Source organism: Etheostoma cragini, chromosome 20 (assembly GCF_013103735.1).
Source record: "Etheostoma cragini isolate CJK2018 chromosome 20, CSU_Ecrag_1.0, whole genome shotgun sequence".
Classification (NCBI taxonomy): domain Eukaryota; kingdom Metazoa; phylum Chordata; class Actinopteri; order Perciformes; family Percidae; genus Etheostoma; species Etheostoma cragini.
In genome coordinates, this window is record NC_048426.1 from 4,826,523 (window position 1) to 4,848,026 (window position 21,504).

General features: G+C 41.9%; 2 protein-coding genes and 1 long non-coding RNA gene across 3 annotated transcripts in view; 2 read left to right on the top strand and 1 right to left on the bottom strand.

The window, feature by feature from the left end:
- The window catches only part of LOC117935895, a 21,399-nt gene extending 20,869 nt beyond the window's left edge, over nt 1–530 (bottom strand). Inside the window, exon 1 of the long non-coding RNA XR_004654840.1 lies at nt 430–530. This is a non-coding gene — a long non-coding RNA (uncharacterized LOC117935895). The remainder of the gene's footprint in view (nt 1–429) is intronic.
- Nucleotides 1–21,504, top strand: part of galcb (galactosylceramidase b) — a 379,778-nt gene that overhangs the window by 310,002 nt on the left and 48,272 nt on the right. The window lies entirely within an intron of this gene.
- Nucleotides 1–21,504, top strand: part of kcnh5b (potassium voltage-gated channel, subfamily H (eag-related), member 5b) — a 149,485-nt gene that overhangs the window by 84,342 nt on the left and 43,639 nt on the right. Inside the window, exons 9-11 of the mRNA XM_034858488.1 lie at nt 1,895–2,094; nt 5,894–5,953; nt 9,157–9,349. Coding sequence (XP_034714379.1) covers nt 1,895–2,094; nt 5,894–5,953; nt 9,157–9,349 — 453 coding nt within the window. The remainder of the gene's footprint in view (nt 1–1,894; nt 2,095–5,893; nt 5,954–9,156; nt 9,350–21,504) is intronic.

Consider the following 21,504-nt stretch of genomic DNA (forward strand, 5'->3'; position numbering starts at 1 on the left):
CCCCCCCCCCCCCCCCCCCCGTGGGGACATATCAGACATCAAATTTAGTTTTGAAATGACAGCTATAAACTGTAGCCAGAGTGCTCTGAATGACCTGTCTAAACTCATAAGGTTCTCTATGGGAACAGTGTTTTTAGAAGGCTATTAGTAATATAAGGATCCAATCAGTATACTGGAGTAGGTATTTTATCTCTTAACAATTAACATGTTAGGCATGCTCAAATTCTGCAGCGTCACTGGCTTTAGGGCATAGACTGGCTAAAGATGGACGCCACGTTTCCAAGTAGTGATCGCGGTGGTGTCAAAGTCCCGGCCCACCAATTAAGAGGCAGTCACAGCTAGCATCAAATAACTAACAAAAAACCAAACTGATGAGAATCACAATGACCCAAAATGACAGAAACCATCTTTTGGAAAAATATATTTGACGTCCCATCCGCTAACATGGAGGGGGCAGGGCTTATGACCTACACTGCAGCCAGCCACCAGGGGTCATCCAGATGTGTTGACCTCCCTTATACAGCCTGTGCTGACAAAGAACCACAGACATGTGGTTTCAGCTCCACAGACCTGGTTCCAGGGCATCAAACCTCTGCCTGCCTGTGTGCTGCGGTGACGTTGGCCTCCCGCTGAGCCACCAAGTCTTCCAATTAGGAGTGTTGTGTTAGGTGGAGGTGAGGGCTGTCTCGCGGAGCTTTCAGTTCCAGATCATTAGGGTTGGCAGCTGTCAGGGTCCTGGAAAAGTCCTGGAAAGGCTGCTGACTTTGAAAGAGCTAAACTGGAACGGTGGTTTTTCTCACTGCTGACACGCTCCACCTTTCTGTCTGTGGCTGTCTCTCTGCCTTTTCCTCTTTTTGTCTCTCATCCAAACACCCTCTCTTTCTCATTGTGTCTTTGTGTTCTTTTTTTTCTTTTTTTCTGACTCTCATTGCTTCTATGAGACAGGCACACTCTGAATATAGAAACACACTTTCCTGGTCTTCATTATTTTCCCATCCATTTCTTTTTCATTCTTTCCATCATGTGCACACATACACACTTTATCTCAAGCGCACAGTCACTTTAAGACTTTGTCTGTCCAACATTTCCCTCTCTTCCACACAGCTTACTGGTGCCTGACTTTACTTTACTTTACTTTACTTTTTGTGGCTCATGAGCCATTATCAGATCCCATCACCTCCTGTAAACTCCCACATTTTGAACCCAAATGTCTTTAAACTTGTCATTTTTCTTCTTTTGTCTTTTTATTGGCTGGGAGGAGGCAGTCTCTATGGAAACAGTAAAGCAGCAGCAGGGTACAGAGGAGACTGACGGCTCGCTGCATTGGCTTTAAGTTCCAAAGTGGGGAAAACACTCCTCTTGAACACCTCCTCAGCAGTGACAGCCCCCATTAATACCGCTTATCATCTAGCAGGAGACGTCTTACACATTTTTTTCCTTTGAATCCCAACTGCCTGCTAATCCAATTTGTTGCACGACACGGCTTACAGTTGTTAAGCATTCGAATCGTAGATCATTAGCAAAAGAAACAAAGCGGGGCAAGGAGAGGAGTGATTGGTAGAGTAATTAGAATCTAGAAAAGGTTTAACTTGCTCAGAGCTTTTGCAGGGTGCTGTTTAAGGGTTGTTTTCTAAGGTATTGGTGCTTTGTTTCTATGTTTGTGTTTAGAAATGTTGTTGGTATGTGTTTCCTTGGTGACTGGTGGATACTGCTAGGTTTTTCACAATACATCTTAGCACAAGGTCCAGATGTAGCTTTCAACTACATCTTGTGGCCTTTGTTAGTGGAGAACAATGAAGAAGATGTGACTGAAATCGTAGATTTAGAATGTGTGGGTGTGTACTGTAGCTTTATTAGCATAGCTTTCATCCCTCTCCTGTGTCTTGGTCCCCAGCTCTGCTCTATGCCACGATCTTTGGAAACGTGACCACCATCTTCCAGCAGATGTACGCTAACACCAACCGCTACCACGAGATGCTCAACAACGTCCGGGACTTCCTGAAGCTCTACCAGGTTCCCAAGGGGCTGAGCGAACGTGTGATGGATTACATTGTCTCCACCTGGTCCATGTCCAAAGGCATCGACACGGAGAAGGTGAGGCCGAGCCCATGTAAGGTGTCAGCGCCGAGGCCACTTCCTCTAAGCTTTATTGGAAATGTCAGTGGAGGAAACTGATCTGTTATGGCTAAAAACTGAAGAAACGAAAGATCTAAAAAGGAGATGCTTCCAAACTTTGCATATAAGAATTTACTTTGATGATTCATCTTTTCGGAGGCTGCTGCTTCCAACCTACTACGTAAAGAGCCATGGATCAAGCCATTAGGGCTGTGGATATTTCCTGGTCTCACCATTCGATTCCATTACCATTATCCTGTCTTGGGTTCATGCATCGGGATGCATCCTCTTTCATTATGATATATATAACTGTACATGGTTTTCATCAACAAATCCAAGCAGTCAGATGTATGTGAACTCCCCCTTTAATTGTATCTGCCCTTAAACAGGACACTTCCTGAACATAAAAAAAATGAGAATAAGTTGCAAAAGTTGTCTTATATAGTGAAACATATTGCAATCGCAGTATCAGGGAAAATATTTGAAATGAGATATTTCTGTATGTATTACGTTTGTAGGAGAGTTCATCTATCTAACAGGGTTCCTACATAGACTAGTCTCCAATCAGCACTTGAAGGACATCAACACCTGTAAAAATCTTCTTTTATACATGATGGCACATCATATCATCCTTTTTTAATTTACAGGGGCGGGTATAGCTCATAGCGTAATTATCGTTACTCATGGCCCTAACGTTACCATTTCCCACAGCCAGTGAATATAGCGTGCCTCTGAAATCAGCCTTAACTCCTCTTTGATTTCTGGCTCTTCTTTTACTTTCCCTCTGCCACCTTTGGAGGAACATAATAATGCAATTCATTTTCAGTAGTGCTGTCAAACCATTCAAATATTGAATCACATTAATGTCATAGTTAATTAATTAAGGTCACATTTTTATATATTCTAAATGTCCCTTGATTTCTTTTTGTCCCATTATTTTTTTTCTTAATTTAATGATGTTATCATCAAGTGGATCGGCTCACTTTGTGCAAATGTTTTTTTATTGACTTCAAAATTGGCATATGGCCTACTGTAGTGTTTAAGACCCCCCCCCCAGCATATAGCCTACTCTAGTGTTCAATTTCAAAATAACATTCTCACCTGGAGCAAATAATCTCTCACACAGTGTAACATTGGCCATCAATAGAAGGGTGAAAAAATACTTTGAAGGGGGGATCAGCACAAGCTGTGTGCTAGGCCATCAGGTGGTATTTCAGACTGGGGGGGCGGGGTATTTCAGACTGGTCGTGCTGCGATGATTGTTCAGTTCACAACGACCAAACTCTCAGATCACTCTGGTCTCGTCAACGAAACATTTGGCAACTTTTAAAAAGTAACTTACCATCCAGAATCTTATTGGCGTCCATATCGGTGTCTCGCGCTTGCCATCCACTCAAAACGTACCGTTATTACTCTTTGGCCCAAACGGCGAGTATGGGGCATGCCTGTTGCTGTGTTTCCGGTCGAGCTAGATCCGGTGGGTGTTGTAGTTTTTCTAACGTTACTAGTTGTTGCAACAGCATGTGTTTGTGTTAACGCCGTCATTAACGCCTTTAACTGACAGCACTAGTTTTCAGTGCAGATGGATGGTATCACATGGCTGAATTGGCACCTGGCCAATCATTCAATCGTTACCTTAGATGGCTGTACTGAGGCTTGTGATGATGATACTCAATCTTATCGTCCAACAAAAAGGCTCTGTTTAAATATTATTTCCTAAAATCTTGTCATGCTCTCTGTCTCTCTCTTCAGACCATGTGTGATATCCTCGTCCCCAACAATCCCATTTCCCACTGTTTGTTTAGATAATTATACACCCTTGAGGAGACATAAGCCAACACTGCCCTCAGTATAAATCCTTTGCAGTAAGAGCTGGGCCAATTAGTGGATATGTTTCGTCACTTTGAGGGCCATCACACTGTACACACTTGAAAAAAGAAGACCTGAGGCTCCCAGAAGCATCTCGGTGCTGCTAATATCCTGCACTCTAAATGGAGCGGATGCATCTTTTAAATACTGTTGTTTTTTGGTGTTTCAGAGGCTTTTAGATGATTAATTGTTTTCCCCTTGCCATATTTAATGAGGCAGTTTGGTGGAAGATGGGATAATATTTAGTTTCTACTATGTTTCACCTAATTAGACTCGTTCTCAGAAGTGTTGTAATGAGCTGGACAAAGTGCTTACAATGGCGCGTACAATTTGTGGCACACAGGGCTGGAGTTAATAACATCAGCAGCAGGATGAGCTGCAGTAATACACACAGCAAAGTTGGCTGGGTAATTGAGCGGGAAGCAGGATGTTTGGGTTTTGATTCCCCCCCGAACAACCACTCTCTGCTCATGTGCTCTTGAGCAGAAAAGCCTTTTTTCCACAGCTGGTAAATCTCAAACCCGTCTAAATATCATGCTGCGTGGCCATCTTATGAAAGCCAGACCTTTAACTCACTCAAGTATGTCGTTCAGGTTATTGGGATTACAGGAAGAATGTTGAATAGAAAAACTCACTGGATGGTAGGCAGTTGTCTAAGTAGAGCAGTACCAGTATTTTATTACATGTCAAGCCTACAGTATTTGGGACCACTAAGGTCTATGTAAAAGAGACTTCAGATATAGTATTAGGGGACCACTAAGGTCTACATAAAAGAGACTTCAGATACAGTATTAGGGGACCACTAAGGTCTATGTAAAAGAGACTTCAGATATAGTATTAGGGGACCACAAAGGTCTATATAAAAGAGACTTCAGATACAGTATTAGGGGACCACTAAGGTCTATGTAAAAGAGACTTCAGATATAGTATTAGGGGACCACTAAGGTCTATATAAAAGAGACTTCAGATACAGTATTGGGGGCCACTAAGGTCTATATAAAAGAGACTTCAGATATAGTATTAGGGGACCACTAAGGTCTTTGTAAAAGAGACTTCAGATACAGTATTAGGGGGCCACTAAGGTCTTTGTAAAAGAGACTTCAGATACAGTATTTGGGGACCCCTAAGGTCTATATAAAAGCATAAAAAAGCATCATGTCATGCGACTTTTAAACATAAAAACACACACTTTATACATAATGCAACATAAGCTCTGGCGGATATTTTAAGGAGTCCCCACGGTTTGCTGCTCTGGTGTGCCGTACAAGCCAGCGTACTCCGGCCGTGGGCTGCCTGTGTCAGGTGGCAGCACAGTGGCCAAGTACTCCAGCCACCATTGTGACAATATAATTGCATTCCACTTGCCAAAGTGGCTAGTAGAAGTGACTGTATAACCTACCACTGCCGAAATCTACCAGCATTGGTGGGTTGGCGGGTTCTAACGTCTCAAACGCTCTGAAGTTATTGGAAATCCATCCTAAACCACCCTACACAGACACCGCTGCAATCTTATTCTACAAATAGCATAATTGCATTACATGTCATTTAGCTGACGCTTTTATCCAAAGTGACTTCCAATTAAGTGGGAGGGAGGGGGGCAGGTGGGGGACACCGGAGCACCCGGTGAAAACCCTTTGCAGACACGGGAAGAACATGCACACGCCACCCAGAAAGGCCCATGACAACAGTGGTAACCAATAGGCCAACGTTCTGCCTAATACTAATAACGTGGTGTAGCCTAATCTCTATTCAGCACTCTGCGGAAATGCAGATTAAAAAAATCTATACATTTCTAAACCTTCATCTCGCCGCCAACTGACCATCAGACACTTTCTTTGACTATCTTTTAAATTGAGTTTCATTTTCTGTGAACAGCAGTCTGAGCCCCCTATTTCTCCCTGTCTTCCAGGTCTTATCCATCTGTCCCAAGGACATGCGGGCCGACATCTGCGTCCACCTCAACAGGAAGGTATGTTACAATGGTTACCTGGTCCTCAGATCTCTGCAGGGTAAATCCAGACAGCCTGTAGACTATCTGTCCAATCTGAGGGCGATGGTTACCTGGTCCTCAGATCTCTGCAAGCAGACAAGCAGCAAGACATTCCCGTCATCCTCGGCCTTCTCTGAGAGAGATGTTTGAGACCGTAGGCATGACTACTATACTTTCAGAACCACTATGTGTGGACGGTTCTGTGAATATAGACTCCTGATGGCTTATGTTTTAGTTTCAGGAAAAAGAAGCTGAAGTCAGAATCCTCTAATCCTACACATGTAAACACAGTCGATCTAAAAACAATCTGAGACTCTATAAAATGTCAGAAACTACAAGGACTAACTTGCCAACACAACACTAACCCAAAGGATAAAACAATGTATAAATTAGAACTGCCCAGATGTCTGAAGGTGGCAGTAACATTCTCCAACTCCTGAATGGGCCTTAGGCCCCATATTAAACCTAATTCACACAAACTGATTTCTAGTTTTCTGGAGTGAAAAAATCCATCCATTAGACGTGCTGAGCACCTGTCCTTGGATGCAACCATTAGCGCTCAGGCTTCTGGGTAACAATATGATACTGTATACAGTATAATAGGATATTTTATTGAAAGTGTCCTGCCACTAAGGGGCCTATCACAACACAATATTGTAACCCATACGTTGCCCAACATTTCATACATAAAACAAAACTACAGCCACAGAAAAACAAGGAATAAACCGGGGATGTCACTTCCAGGCAGAGAATCATGGATACAAAGCTGTCTTTCTTTGAGCCCCACCACACTAACTTAAATCATCGTAAGTCATGACAATATGGACAATACCAAGCAAAATAAACTGTTTTCAATTTCACATTAATGAAACAGTCTGTCTTCCTCCCAACGTCCTCTTTCTCTTTGGAGAGGGAGTATACCAGACCTGAACTGAGCACACACATGTATTATCACCTTCAACAGATTATAGTGCACATATTTCTCAACACCAAACTCATTTTTATGGACAGAACTGATATGGGTGCCAAACGTTGGTGACTGTGTAACAACCATCGCTAAGGGCCAATACTCCGAAGCTGCTAAAATAGGTCTTGTCATTCAGAGCGGCTGCTTCAAATAGCTTTATATCATAATATCTTTAAAAGAATTAATCCGGTAGAGTGGTTTTACAGGAATGTATGTTAATGAGGTTGATTAAAAGTGATTGCACAACCAGGACATTTCGATAGTTATATCAAGACATGTATAGGTCAAAGTCCACAGTGGCTCAAGGCCAGGTCAACACTAAGCTTTTATCCTTGAAAGATTTTACCCAATATAAGTTGCGCATGTGTTTAGGGCGTGTACCAGTCCACTTTTGGTAGTTTAACGGTGGAAATAGTTGTCATGGTTCTAAAGGGCTGTACTTAGTGTCTTCATTAGTCAGATGTGTGTTCTGGGGTAACATGTAATCAACCAATCAGAGGTCCTCTCCCATGCCCTTTAAAAGCCAGGCAAGTTGCTGTTATGGACGATTTACTAAGCAGGAAGGAGAGAAGAAACTCATCTGAGTCAAAGATTCGGAATCCTTTTTTAATCCCACAATGAGGAAATGCGCACTGTTGCAGCAGTAAGGGATAAAAGGAAAAGTAGAAGACGCGTGTAGAAGACAAATGGAATTGTGCGTGGAGCACTCAAGCAGATCATATGATAATACCATTTCACTTTGTTTCATTTCAAACCAAAAAACTCCCGGGTTAAATAGGGACCAACTAATTTCCAACTATATAATTTATATATATAATCCATGTTTAGCGGGGGTGTCACTTTATTTCTCCTACAAATGTTTGATCATTATAGACACAACACACAAGTGTGATTGGTCATATTACAAACTATGTTGAAATAATAATATAATGACTTCATAAAATACACCCGTCCAACAAAATACATTAGACATGAGAGAGAGAAAGAGAGAGACCGAGACCGATAACCCAGAACATGGCTTACTCTTTGAAAAATTACCCGGAAACACAAACAACCCAGGACTTTGGTCAAAATATTAGCCCTATAACCCGGAAAATGGTTACTCGCTGAAAAATAAGCCAGAATTTGAACCTAACACAAATAATCCCAAAACTGGCACAGTGTGCGTCTTTGTGTGGAACAAGCACAGTGTGCATCCTTGTGTGTGTGTGTGTGTGTGTGTGTGTGTGTGTGTGTGTAAAAAGCACAGTGTGCGTCTGTGTGTGTGTGTGTGTGTGTGTGTGTGTGTGTGTGTGTGTGTGTGTAACAAGCACAGTGTGCATCCCTGTGTGTGTAACAAGCACAGTGTGCGTCCTTGTGTGTGTGTAACAAGCATAGTGTCTGTCCATGCGTGTGTAACAAGTACAGTGTGTTTCCCTTTTGTGTGTAACAAGCACAGTGTGTGTCCGTGTGTGTGTGTGTGTGTGTGTGTAACAAGCATAGTGTGTTTCCCTGTGTGTGTAACAAGCATAGTGTGTGTCCCTGTGTGTGTGTTTGTGTGTGTGTGTGTGTGTAACAAGCATAGTGTGTGTCCCTGTGTGTGTGTTTGTGTGTTTGTGTAACAAGCATAGTGTGCATGCTCTGTGCATGAGCCTAGGCACATTTTACTACTGTGCTGTTAAAGTAACGATGAAATACTGCGGTATTAACTTTAGAGGTTTTTGTTGGTCAATGGCGCGATCAGCCCAGAATGCACCTGAACACACATCCCTGTAAGACCAGCACGCCCAGAATGCACCTGAACACACCTCCCAGCTCCCTGTAAGACCAGCACGCCCAGAATGCACCTGAACACACCTCCCTGTAAGACCAGCACTCCCATGGACAAACAGAGGGTGAAGGTGCATTTGCTATTTAAACGGCATGGGCGAGAATAGGACAACTGCGTCGGTCTTAAACTAGCAAAGAACCTTGTACTTAGCGCTGTGCTGCACTGGGTGCAAGACAGGGTCCTAAACGTCCTATTCCCCACATTTTACCATAAATGAGGTCCTTGTGCAAAGAAGACACACAAATTAAAACAAGTTTGGCTGACTAATAAACCAGCTAACATCATAAAGCAACATAACAGTCTTCACTAAATGTCCGTTTACTCACTTATTTGAGAGCTTTCAAGCTTGTCTTCTTCTTCTATATTTAGATCTACTAGATCTAAAGTTGCTGCTCTCTCCCTTAGGTGTTTAACGAACACCCGGCGTTCCGGTTAGCCAGCGACGGCTGCCTGCGCTCGCTGGCCGTGGAGTTTCAGACCACACACTGCGCCCCCGGAGACCTGATCTACCACTCCGGTGAGAGCGTCGACACCCTGTGCTTTGTTGTGTCGGGGTCACTGGAGGTCATCCAGGACGACGAGGTCATCGCCATCTTAGGTATGTGGACATGTCGTTTACTAGATGCTTTGTTAAAGGGTTGTGTTTTTCTGTGTGACCCTGGGAGTCAAAACCCCAAAACGCACCCACCCACACAACAAAATAAGGACGGTGCAACAAGAAAGACCTGCTTGGTTCTTTCCCGGAATGATTCTAAAGATTTACAAAGAATATGTTTAGATTGTGTCCTCTCTAACTGGGACGTTTTGGGACCGATTGGTTGGGTTGGTGTGGACCAAGTACCCCCGGAGATCCATTGGTAAGAGATAATTAGGTGTAACTATGTACAGCTGATTTATATAGCTCACGTAACTGTATGATGTCAACTTCATTTAATATTGGATGTGGTGGTCTCCTTTGCGGGGTGCAAAAAATTCCTCCAGGATTCCTCAAGTTCTTTTCCGAGACTATTTAGCAGAGCCGCCGTCGCTGCGTCCGGAGCTCAGCGCCGGCCAGGACCGCTGTGATTGGTTTAAAGAAATGCAGACAACGCAGTGTCTTTTTTTCCCTCCTATGCCTGAATCTGAATGTTTAGTATTGTAACTAATTCTGGGTTTTGGACTTGTTGGGCCAAAACAATACATATGAAGACATCTTGGACTCTGGGAAGTTGTAATGGGCCATTTTTCATCATTTAGTCTTTCATAGGCAATCTGAGCTAGCTGCAGCCGTAGCGTGGATTTAATGCGTGAAATCAACCCTTCAACACTAGCTGTATATGATTGTGTAGCACTGATACACCCACAGCATGAATACAAAGTCTGGCTCCAATTAAGCAGTGAATGGCAAATATCTCATCAAAATATACTCGTACTAAAAGAATCCTGAAAACATAATTCATGTGTCCTTAAGCAGCTCATGACAAAGACAGGAAGCACATTAGATTAATGGAACAAATAGGAAGAGAAACAACTAAAAAACTCAACAAAAGAAAGCTCGGATTTGACAAAAAAAACCATCTGGCTGGCTGTTGGAAAGAAGGTCAACCAGCTGATTGTCAAATGTTGAAACGTTTCATCTCCAAATTGTCATGCTGGCGCATTTGTTTCCGGTTTGAATGGCTTTCATAATCCCAGCAGGGCGGAAACTAAAAGAGGTGAAAGTCTCTCAACACGACGTGATAACACCTGCTATTTCAACTCAAGCTTTTTTTTAAATGTAAGCACTGCTTACGCAGAAAGAAAAGGCACAAAAGTTGAGTCACTTCCGTCATTATATGTGAAACGAACGGCCAGATGATGAGGTTTCTGACTTTCAGCTCAGAAAGGACTTTGAAAAGAGTGGGACACAAACAGTGTGACTCTTATCTGCTGCTGAACATATTGCTGTGTGCAGCTTCGTACTGTAATAATCATGAGGAGGAGATGCACCAGGGAACGGAAAAAAAGGAATAAGAAGCCAACAGAGATAATGTCAGAAAGTGCTTTCTAACCGAGACAAGCACAGATAGCATTGATGGCAGACATGCCTGCAGCAGCCAGTGTAGTGCACGTTCTCATAACCATGAGTGGGCCCAGATGAGTTTCCTTTACCTTTGCTGACCGAGAATAGCAACGGCAGAGAGCGAGTGCAAAACCCAGCGGTTGTTTGCTGGACGGGGACCAGTTAAACCAGTTGGTGGAGGCGTTCTCTTTCTTTATCAGGTTCCTTTCAGGACCCCCCGAGGTTTATCACAGCGCATTAAAAACAGTACCCAGACAGCTAAAAACAGAGAGTACATACTATACATGTTAAGACACTCACACACTCACAAAATAGGAAACCTTAAAAAACAATTAACATTTATCTAGAGTCCTGGTTCAACAGCTGTCTCTCTAAAATACGTCTTAAAGAAAACAACAGTTTATTACAACTCATGTTTTTTTTAATTTTCTTAGTATTTTCCATGAGGTTCTACCAGTTCTAATAACATTTTCTACTCACCAAAGTATTGGCAGAGCTGTCTGAAATAGGGTGACAGGGAGTAACAAGCAGGCAAGCCAACAGCCAATTAGCCAGATGATCTAATCCTCTTCTTCTGGAAGTTAAAGCAAGCGTACCTGACATTTCACTAATCAAGCCTCAATGCAGCGGAAAACTGTGAGAGCCCAGCTCCAATACGTCCAGCGGGTCAACGGGGCAGCAAGAGGTTGGTTTGTTAACAGCTCCCAGTAGACAGGGTGGGTGATAATAAAATAAAATCATTCTGCTATTACTGATAGAAATGATGTCCAGAGCTCATTTGTAATGACCCGTAACTTTCCTTTAATCTACAATAGTAAAAGGATCCTTTTGTTATATATTTATTGTGTCTCTTATTAATCTTTCATTGGCTACCAGAGAGCAGAAAACCAAAATTAAAGCAAGCACACAGACACACAGCCCTGGTAACCTTACTTACCTAACTTACTTAGCAATGCAAAGTCCTGGAACCAAGAAGTTGCCTCCGGATCTGTAGGGAAACTAATCCTCCTTTTACCTTGGATTTCCTCCATCTACGGATTGGCTCCGTGCTCCGCCGTCCGTTGACACCCACCAGGTCCGCCTGCGGCCATGACTGACAGCTGAAGTCACAAGGACCCACGAGATCTCGCCAATTCACTTATGATCACGTGATCAAACAGGATGGAGTTTCTGTAAACGGAACTTCAAAACCTCCGACCTGTTGCCATCAGGCCCGTCCCCGCCCGTTATGGCGTCTTGGAGGTGTAGTGCAGGGAGATATGATCCCCCATTGGTGGAAATCAGGGGTTAGACTTTGTGTTCCGCTGCTTTCTCCTGTCCACACGCACACATTGGGCGTCTGTGGGGTCTGGCCAAGGACGGCTGTGGCCAGTCCTGAATCCAGCATGTCTTCCAAACCATACCACCATGTAGGTTGTTTATTCCTACCCTTTCAAATGACCCACAGGAGCGTTTCATAAATCAGCGCGCCTAACTGTAGCAAGAAAAATTACCCACAAGAGTCTTTTCTGTCCTCGTTTCTAAACCAGAGAAGGTAATGTTCGTGGTTTTAAACACGTTGTTAACACTGTGAAACGTCTCAGTTTAGTAAGGTTTTGGCTCCAAAACATAAGCTCTCATTTTTGCTCTGGTTTGGTCTCCTCCTACTTAAATATCTGTGTCTTTTGCTCCTAGATGTTCCACTTTCCTTCCTAATTAGTCTCTAGTAGCTGTTCGCTGCTCAGCAGGGGATTGCTTAGAGAACTAGGTTCTAAAAGAGAATAATAATTATAATTACTCTCCCTTTCACATTATTTGAAGGTAGTCATTTCAAAGTCAGAAGTGGCTTTCTTCCTCTCATTTATTACCGCAATGCTGCCCTATGCGGACTGAATTATCAGCTTTACTTCATTTTGCTGAGTTTTTTTTTTTATTGTTGATAGATCATATTATCTATATATTTTGATGAATATTAAATCAGTTTCACATTATTATGGACGGTACCCGTAGAAACGGCAGCAGCCAGCGACTGTAGGAGGATTAATCTGTGGTGCTAGTGGCCAGCATGTTAGATCCACAGCAGCAGATAGTCCGAATCAGATGGAAAAAGATCAAAATAAAGGAATGGAGGGAGGAAGGGTAGGCAAGAAAAACATCTGAGCAAAAAAAAAAATATTGTTGGAAAGGGACTGACATTTTAAAAGCATAAGACAAAATATGGGGGAGACCAAATATAACAGGAAGGTAAAAGGCAGCCTGTCTTACGTCATCATTATAAGCAGCACACACACACACACATACACACATACACACACACACACTTCAGCTCCATTGAAGCCAGCAGCCAATCATCAGGTGTCTTTTAATGCTTCACAAAGACCCGATTTCACATCAGTCCCCTTGTTGGGAAACAAAACGCTTAAAAAGGCTGCAGAGAAGTTCTTGGAAACTGCATTTAAGATAATGTCACGGCCTCTTTTTAAATTGATTCATCGCCCTCTTCAAAAGTAATAATTGACTTTTCTGGCTGGATTGGATTTCATTTACTTTGTACCATCAACACTCTGAAATACATCAATATCAGAGCACAGGCCTTATTTAATTAGAAAATATATTTTAAATTCATAAAAAGATATATAATGGCAGTACAGTACATTTGATAATATTGAGGTGGGAAGACTTTGAGCTCAAACAATGGCTTAAGGCAGGGGTGTCAAATATAATTTCACATCAAGGGCCAGACATGAAAAGTTTGTTGAAATGCTTTCATTTGATTGAAAAAGTAAAATCTGTTTGACTGTGTTGTAAATCTCATATAGCCTATTTGGTCCACATGAAGCCCTGAAAAACATTCCGCAAAACCGTGCCTTAGCCATCATAGAATTTAAACAAACAATGCATTCTGGTTACATTTCTAAAAGTAGGCTACCCAACTTACAACAACCTGTTTTACAGGCCTGATGAGAACGTCTGCATCGCAAATCGTGCTTTGACTGCAGTGATAGAAGTTTTAAAAATCGTTCGTGTCTTTTTGGTTTGGCGCACAAGGTCCTAGGTTTTGTCTTTTTTTACAGTTTTTGTCTCCTTTTCTCATTAGCATTTAAATGTTGGCTGTAAGTATATCATTGACGTTACTTGGCTTAAAGCAACAATTCAAATGGGGTACATTATGGAAAAAGGTTTGAGAACCAGTGCCCTAAACTATAGATGGATGAGTTTATTGAGTACAGTATCCAAACTATACTGTACTCCTCTCTACTTGACGGACCAATGAACTTTATTGATAACACACATATGTTGGCTGAAAAGCTTAATGGATTTAGGAAGGAAAGGGCTTGCATTGATCATGTACACAATATACACACCTGGAATGTGATTTCAACAGATTGAAAAGGGGCTGCATACTTTAATTTGTTATAAAGATTTCCATAAAGCATTTGAGCTTGTAAATAGAAATCTCTTATTGTACAACCTACTTGAAATCCGAGTAAATTATACATTTCATTCACATTTCGGTAAAACAATTTTATAGAGATCCAGAACCTAGTGTCGGGGATGAGTGCTCATTTTCCTTTCCTTTATTGCATACTATATGTTCTTTGTGCACATTTTCGGTTTACAAAGTGAAAAAGCCCAAACTGCTCGATTGTAGTCCAGCCTTTACCTTACTTTGTAACATGCTTGCCCAGCTCGGAGTGGCACATCCTCATTCTCTGTTCCTGACTGGCTAGTAGGCTTATCTAGGTACTGTCAGGGCACGCCCTCATACTCTGCTCCTGACTGGCTAGTAGTCCTTACCTAGGTACTGTCAGGGCCCTCATACTCTGCTTTTGACTGGCTAGTAGTCCTTACCTAGGTACTGTCAGGACCCTCAGACTCTGCTTCTGACTGGCTAGTAGTCCTTACCTAGGTACTGTCAGGGCACGCCCTCAAACCCTGCTTCTGACTGGCTAGTAGTCCTTACCTAGAGCTCAACACACAGTGTGAAAAGAGGAGCTGCAGTAAAATGCAGTACAACAAAATATCTGGTGTTTTTTGAACATTGTAAACCTAATCTGGTACAACCTCTAAATAAAATTATGGACATGAAATAAACACTTTAGTGACGGGGTGCTTTTGCAGTTTCCATAAAAGATTTGGTGAATGTTATTATACAACTAGAATGTGAATGAGGGATGAGTGTGCCCTCCTTTATGCAAATGATCTTGTTATACTGTTTAGAAACTGAAGAAAGTTTACAAGTGATGCATTCTGTTGCCAAGGCTTGTTAAAAAAATAAAAACTGCTTAATTTCAATTAATGTTGAGAAATCTCAAAAAATGCACTCTAGGTCTCCATTACTGTCACTTAGGAGTTTTCAGTTTAGTTAAATTACACAAACTTCTACAAAAATATCTAGGTTTTTATCTTGATGAGCATCAACATTTTTTCAGGGATACCACTGTGCTTTCTGAGGCTGCTGGGAGGCTCTAGGGGGCGTTATGGCAAAGATAAACAATTTAAGAGATGTGGGGCAGACCATGGAATACAGTTGTGGATATGAGTGACAGTAGATCATGTAAGAAAATGTTGATATGGGACATGCGGGTGGGGTGGCCTTGGCTGAACAGATGTCACATGTTTTTTTCAGAGGACAGGATTTGAGGAATTGTACTTTTTGAGAGTAAAGGGAGATATTCATGTGACTATAGAGTACTTTTGTTTTATGTATGAAATGTTGGACAACTTAGGAGTTCCACTGTTGTGTTTTGGCTGCTGCAATATGTTTCCTTTGTTCCATATTTAGTGCGGTAGTAGATCACGTTGTGTGTGGACATTGGACGGGGAGCTGTGGATGAAATATCTTTTGTATTGGCGTCATGTAATTCCGTGTGTGATGGGCCACTTAGTGGCATGACACTTTCAGTAAAATAGAATTTATTCTGTTATTCCTTCATTCATTAATATACGCCAATTTAAAACCATACACCTAAACTGTGCACATATTACCGTATTAAACCCAAAATAGACTACACTTTACCAAATTGCACTCTATAACTATAATATACTGACTAAGTGGGGGGTGAAGCTGCTGTGTGACCACAGCCTCATCAGGGAGAGAGGAGGTTAGTGCTAGATGGATGGAGAGGGTGGATGTAAGGGGGACCACTGTAATGGGTTAGACTGTGTGTGTTCACAGCATAATAAGGAGGCTTCGTTCTAAAAATCACTTCCCTCCTTGAAAGTATTCCTTTTCCAGCAGGATAGTTGAAACGCTTTCAAAAGCATCCTTTTGAAGGGAGCGTGGGGGCGGATGTACAGGAACAGTAGTAGGACAGAGGAAGGTGGTGTTTGACTCATTAAAGAAAGGGATATTTTACCAGCCATCCACAGATTAACTGCAATCGATATCTTCTTCAGAGTCTGCAGCCATTCGGAAGTTGTTTTTTTTTTCTGTGGAGATGCATCAGTGGTTGGTTAACTTACACGGTACCTTCTGGCAGTGGGGGGAGATGAGGCAAAGTAGACTTAGCAGAGGAGGATGGAGAGAACAGAAGAAGAGGGAGAGTGTGTTGGTTGTGGTTTTGAAGCCACTGATTTCCCCAGACTGAGGAATGAGACCGCTCCCCGAGGTTGTAACACACCCTGCTCTCATTAGTGTCCAATGGCATCTGGTACACACACACACACAAACACACACACAGTCCGTAACATAGATGTCAGTAGACAAAGTTTGTCCTGATAAAAACGATTCTTGAATGTTGAGGTCCAGAAGCCGTTAATGTGTTGCTGCATCAGACAGCAGTCAGACAGAAGTCAATACGCCGACTAGTTTTTGTCAAAAGAATGGCAGCCAGGATTGTTAGTTACATGCTGAATCCAGATCAATTTGCCAAAAGGTCAGCGCGGGACGCTTTTATGATGGACGATCAATGCCAGAGACAAGTTGGAGTCCAAGGGTTCAATGTTGACCGTTGACAAAGCAGTCGACAAAAATATCTATCATAAGTTCTGCTGACGTAGCTTTCCAGAGCTCTTGTGGTTGGTTGAGCTCCTTCGCCATAGTCAGTGTGCAGGCTCCAGTAGACGGCGGTCAGCACACCCCCAGTTTAGTTATTTTTCTTAAAAAAAGGATGAGCTGATTAATTTCCTATTCCATTATGAATGCTTGGTTATGAGAAGGGGACTTTAGTTTGGCCTTCTATTCACACAGCAATATGTCCTGGCCCAGCGAATAATATGTCAGCTGTGAACTGGAGATGAGCCTCCAGCCACATATGAGTCCAGCTTCATTACAAGATCCATTAATAAGAACCACAGTGGGGGGCTGTTTTGATATGAAATGCATTAGGAATACATTAGAGGAGAAAGTTATGAGAGTGAGTGGAGGTTAAAGGGACAATGATGAAAAGCAGAAGGCAACACTAAACAGAGATATTCTTATGATTTGTGTGTGTGTGTGTGTGTGTGTGTGTGCCTGTGTGTGTATATATATATATATATATATATATATATATATATATATATATATATATATATATATATATATACAGTACATACATGCATACATACACTTTTACAAAAACAACCATACACTTGCGTGCCACCATGCGTATAAACTAAATAAATAAAAACAAAATGCCATAAGACAAACCCAAACAGACAGAACATTACTGGAGCGCGGCTGCTGACCAGTGTGTCCGACCTGGTTGCAGACATTTGCATATTCATCTTTAAAAAGATTTTTCCAGAATAACTCGCGTTCCAAGGCTCATGTACCATAGAACTTCCTGAGGGAAAGACTGGCCATATGTTTAGAAGATTAGACACAGCAGCATAAGTAATCCATCAATTACCGTAATCCACGGTCTCGTTAGCATAAGTGGTTCTGATTAATATCACGCTGATCGCGTTGGGACTTTTAGGCAGATCCAGCTCCTCTTGTCGAGAACAGAGGGCGGTCATTAGACAGCTTTATTTTTTTTCTGCAGTGAACATATTGAGAAGAATTCATGTAATCATTCATCAATTCATGTCGAAAACAGTGTCAGACATCTTGCATAGTAGCTACGTGTGTGCAGAGTCTGGTAACACAAGGACGACGATTAATAAAAAAGGGTGCTTCAAATGCTAATAGTAGTACTTCTTATACAATAAGGATGCAATACATATAATTCACTATGCTGCTGTTGGGGAACCAGTGCCACAGCTGCTGTGTGTCTGTCTCCGCCCACTCAGGTTCCTGAGAGATGTTGGCCTGACTGGGGCTACAGCAGCATCTGCCTCCGATGCGTATTACTGGGCCGAGATAAGGCAGTACGGGGGTCAGAGTACACACCCTGCCCGCCCACTGGCAATTTCTTTTTCTGCTGATTTGGAGAAACGGGTTACAACACAATCCAGTGTCCCCTCCACATTGGACCCGATGTTATCCTCATGTAGACATACAACATGTCCAGCTATGAATAATCAGTTTGCTCTCCCCTCTGAGGACAGAAGACGCACCAACCAGTCCAAGCAATGTTTGACATCACCCATACTCAAAAAGCCTTATTATAAAATTTAATTTTAGACATTTATTTGCTGTGTTCTTAATATATTACGCTACTGTTTTTAAACCCACAACTTTTGTAAACTCATTTCAAGCACTAAAACAACTGAGTGTAGGTAAGAGATTTGAGAAATATTTACACTTTAGGGAGAGATTATCTCTTTTTACCTTGCTCCGGAACAATTTTGGGCATCACTTTACAGAAAGCTAGACGTGTTCTGAACATTTTGAAATGAAACACACGGGGATCAGTTTAATGCAAATACCTTAAAAGGACAATTGAAGAAGAAATGTAAAAATGCCCTTAGACCTCGGAGGGTGAAGCAGGGAGGGATTTACATCTGTTTATCTGCCACAGCTGTTCTTAGCGAGGAAACACACACACACTGTTGTATTATGTATTATTTATAAATAGTTGTAATGCAAATTAGGTTTAAATGGTCCCTATGCTTCATATTGAGAAATGTTGATTGCAGTAGTTGGATGCCACCAGTAAGATGAAGACACATTTACTGTTCCATTACCTGCTTGAGCATTGACATTTTCACTGCAGACCAACAGCTAACAAGTACTGCTACACCCCCATTATACCTCAACGCAGAAGTCCAGGGTTCGAATCCAACCTGTGAGGATTTCCTGCATGTCTTCCCCCGCTCTCACTCCCTTTCTCACCTAACTGTCATTTCAAAAAATTGGGAAAAGCCAAAGAAGACCAGTGAAGTCTGTTAGAAGCAAAGGTAAACATAAATGATTACCGGGTTTTGAAACCAGTCTGCTCTTAGTAAACAGTTAATCTTCCCAGGCAGACAAGCCGGAGCTGTTATGTCCTTTGCATCTGTCCCTTGTGCGTCAAGTTTTCTTGACCGGTCAGTCTATCTAGGGTGAAAAACGACCATCTTGACCTTTAGATAAGTCTATGGCCCTGACCTGGGACCTGGGACCTGGGAACATAAACATGTCTCCCGAGACAACTGTTTTGTGGCATTTGTCCTTAGGGGAAAATGCAAAGTCACAACAAATTGAGTTTTCTCCTTCAGGGAGGACACACATGTCATACACCCTGAGAGGCAGTTGGGAATACATTTATGAATAATTAACATGAAATCATTGCTTGAATGTAATTTTCCCATTACAGAATGGTGAGTGCTGGGTAGCATCAAAATGGCACCATAGGAGCCACGCTTCGTGGAGGCTGGCTTACCCCCTTTACAGGGCCTCCCCCCCACCCCACTTCCATTTTTTAAGGATGCAGTATTCTGATGTTCAAATATGAAATGGTGAATTTGATGAATAAATATGCTCAGGGCATAGCTTAGCATCCTTTAGCTGTAACCACTATAGCAAAGAATTGATCCAGTAATTTAAAAAAAATCTATTGGGGGGGGTGGGGGATTACGCTGTCACACGTACAAAGGCACACACATGCAAACAATGTTCCCTCAGTCCCTTCAGACACAGCTGCGCTGGATGAAAAACTTTGGCCATGGAAAAACGTTGTCAACAACTTTTGGGTCATTAGACCCTGATGAGGTGCACAGGAACCTTCAACAGGTTTTAGCTCTTGACAAAAAGGGGGAAGGTGTATGGCTGGAAACTTCTCCAGGCCAACGATACCTGCATTCGATTGTTTCTGCACACATATCTAGGGAAAAAAGAGATTTGCATGGATTTGCTCACAGCCAATCACACTAGAGCACAATGGTGGCAGTTGCTTCCATTCATGTGATGGGTATAGATTGTAGAGAAAGGAAGTAGAGAGAAAAAGTTATTCAATAAAATACTCTTCAATGATGAGTATTGGTCATTTTTTAAACAATAACATGTAAACTGTAAACACAGGTGGAATGGAACTACGTACAGTACATAAGTACTGTACACTTTACACATTGGATATACTTTAACTTTACTTAGGTCTTTTCCTTTAATGCCACTTTCTACTTCGACTCCGCTACATCTTACAGAGAAATATTCTACTTTTTACTCCTCTACATTCATCTGACAGCTTTAGTTACTAGTTATTTTAGTTAGCTCTTGTTATATATATATATATATATAAAATTATAAAGACTTTTGTTTTTGCCACCATTTCTCCAGGAGCTGAACTCAAAGATCTACGACTTTTTCCATGTACACAAAAGAAAACCAGTCAGATTATGGTGTTATGGTTAGGGCTCCCCTCTCTCTCTCTCTCTCTCTCTCTCTCTCTCTCTCTCTCTCTCTCTCTCTCTCTCTCTCTCTCTCTCTCTCTCTCTCTCAACACAAGAACAAAGATCCATATAAACAAGGAGTAAATACATCTGATATAATACAAGTAAACAGGATACTTATGATATAATTGTAGATACTAAACAAATGATGTGCATGTCCCTCAAAGGGTATGTTGAAACAATACAAAACAGAAAACTAAAAATTATAATATCTAAAATTCTCTAAGTATTTAGCCTTGTATTGTGTCAGGAGAAGACATATTTAGCTGCTAGATTAATAACAGAGGAGCTTGTGTTGTAGTTGTTTTTTCATTTTGCCGTTGTTCTTTATGCTCGTCTTTTAATTTAGATTCAAATCTTTTGATTCAAGACTGAGTGTACCTGTCTCTCTCTCTACCAGTCTGTCTACTGCTGACTGTCTTTAGCTCTGTGTACCTGTCTCTCTCTCTCTACCTGTCTTTCTCTCTACCTGTGTCTCTCTCTCTACCTGTCTCTCTCTCTCTCTCTCTACCTGTCTACTACTGACTGTCTTTAGGTCTGTGTACCTGTCTCTCTCTCTTTTCCTGTCTGTCTACTACTGACTGTGTTTAGCTCCGTGTACCTCCGAGCCAGCTGGTATTGGGATTTAATAGTGTCATAAACTTTACCCCCTTTACCGCTTTCAATAAGTCTATAAAACCTGTAAATATTTCCCCATTTTTAATTTTGGTGTAGTTTTGATAAGCGTGTGCAGAGTGTAAATGGGGTCTGACGTACGATATTTCGGTCAAAAGCCAATTTGATTTTTAGGAAGGACAGTTTTCTGGTATCAACAATACTACAGAAAACCTTCCCCAGACTACTATATATATCATATGTAATGCCTCTGTAACCATTTTTGAGAATAGGGGTTATGAGTCCAAGGTTCCAGATCTCAGGCTGGCTGCTCTCTCGGCCTCACTCAACCTGAGCATTGTAAACCTACAGGCTGCTCACATGCAATGGCGTCTGGCACC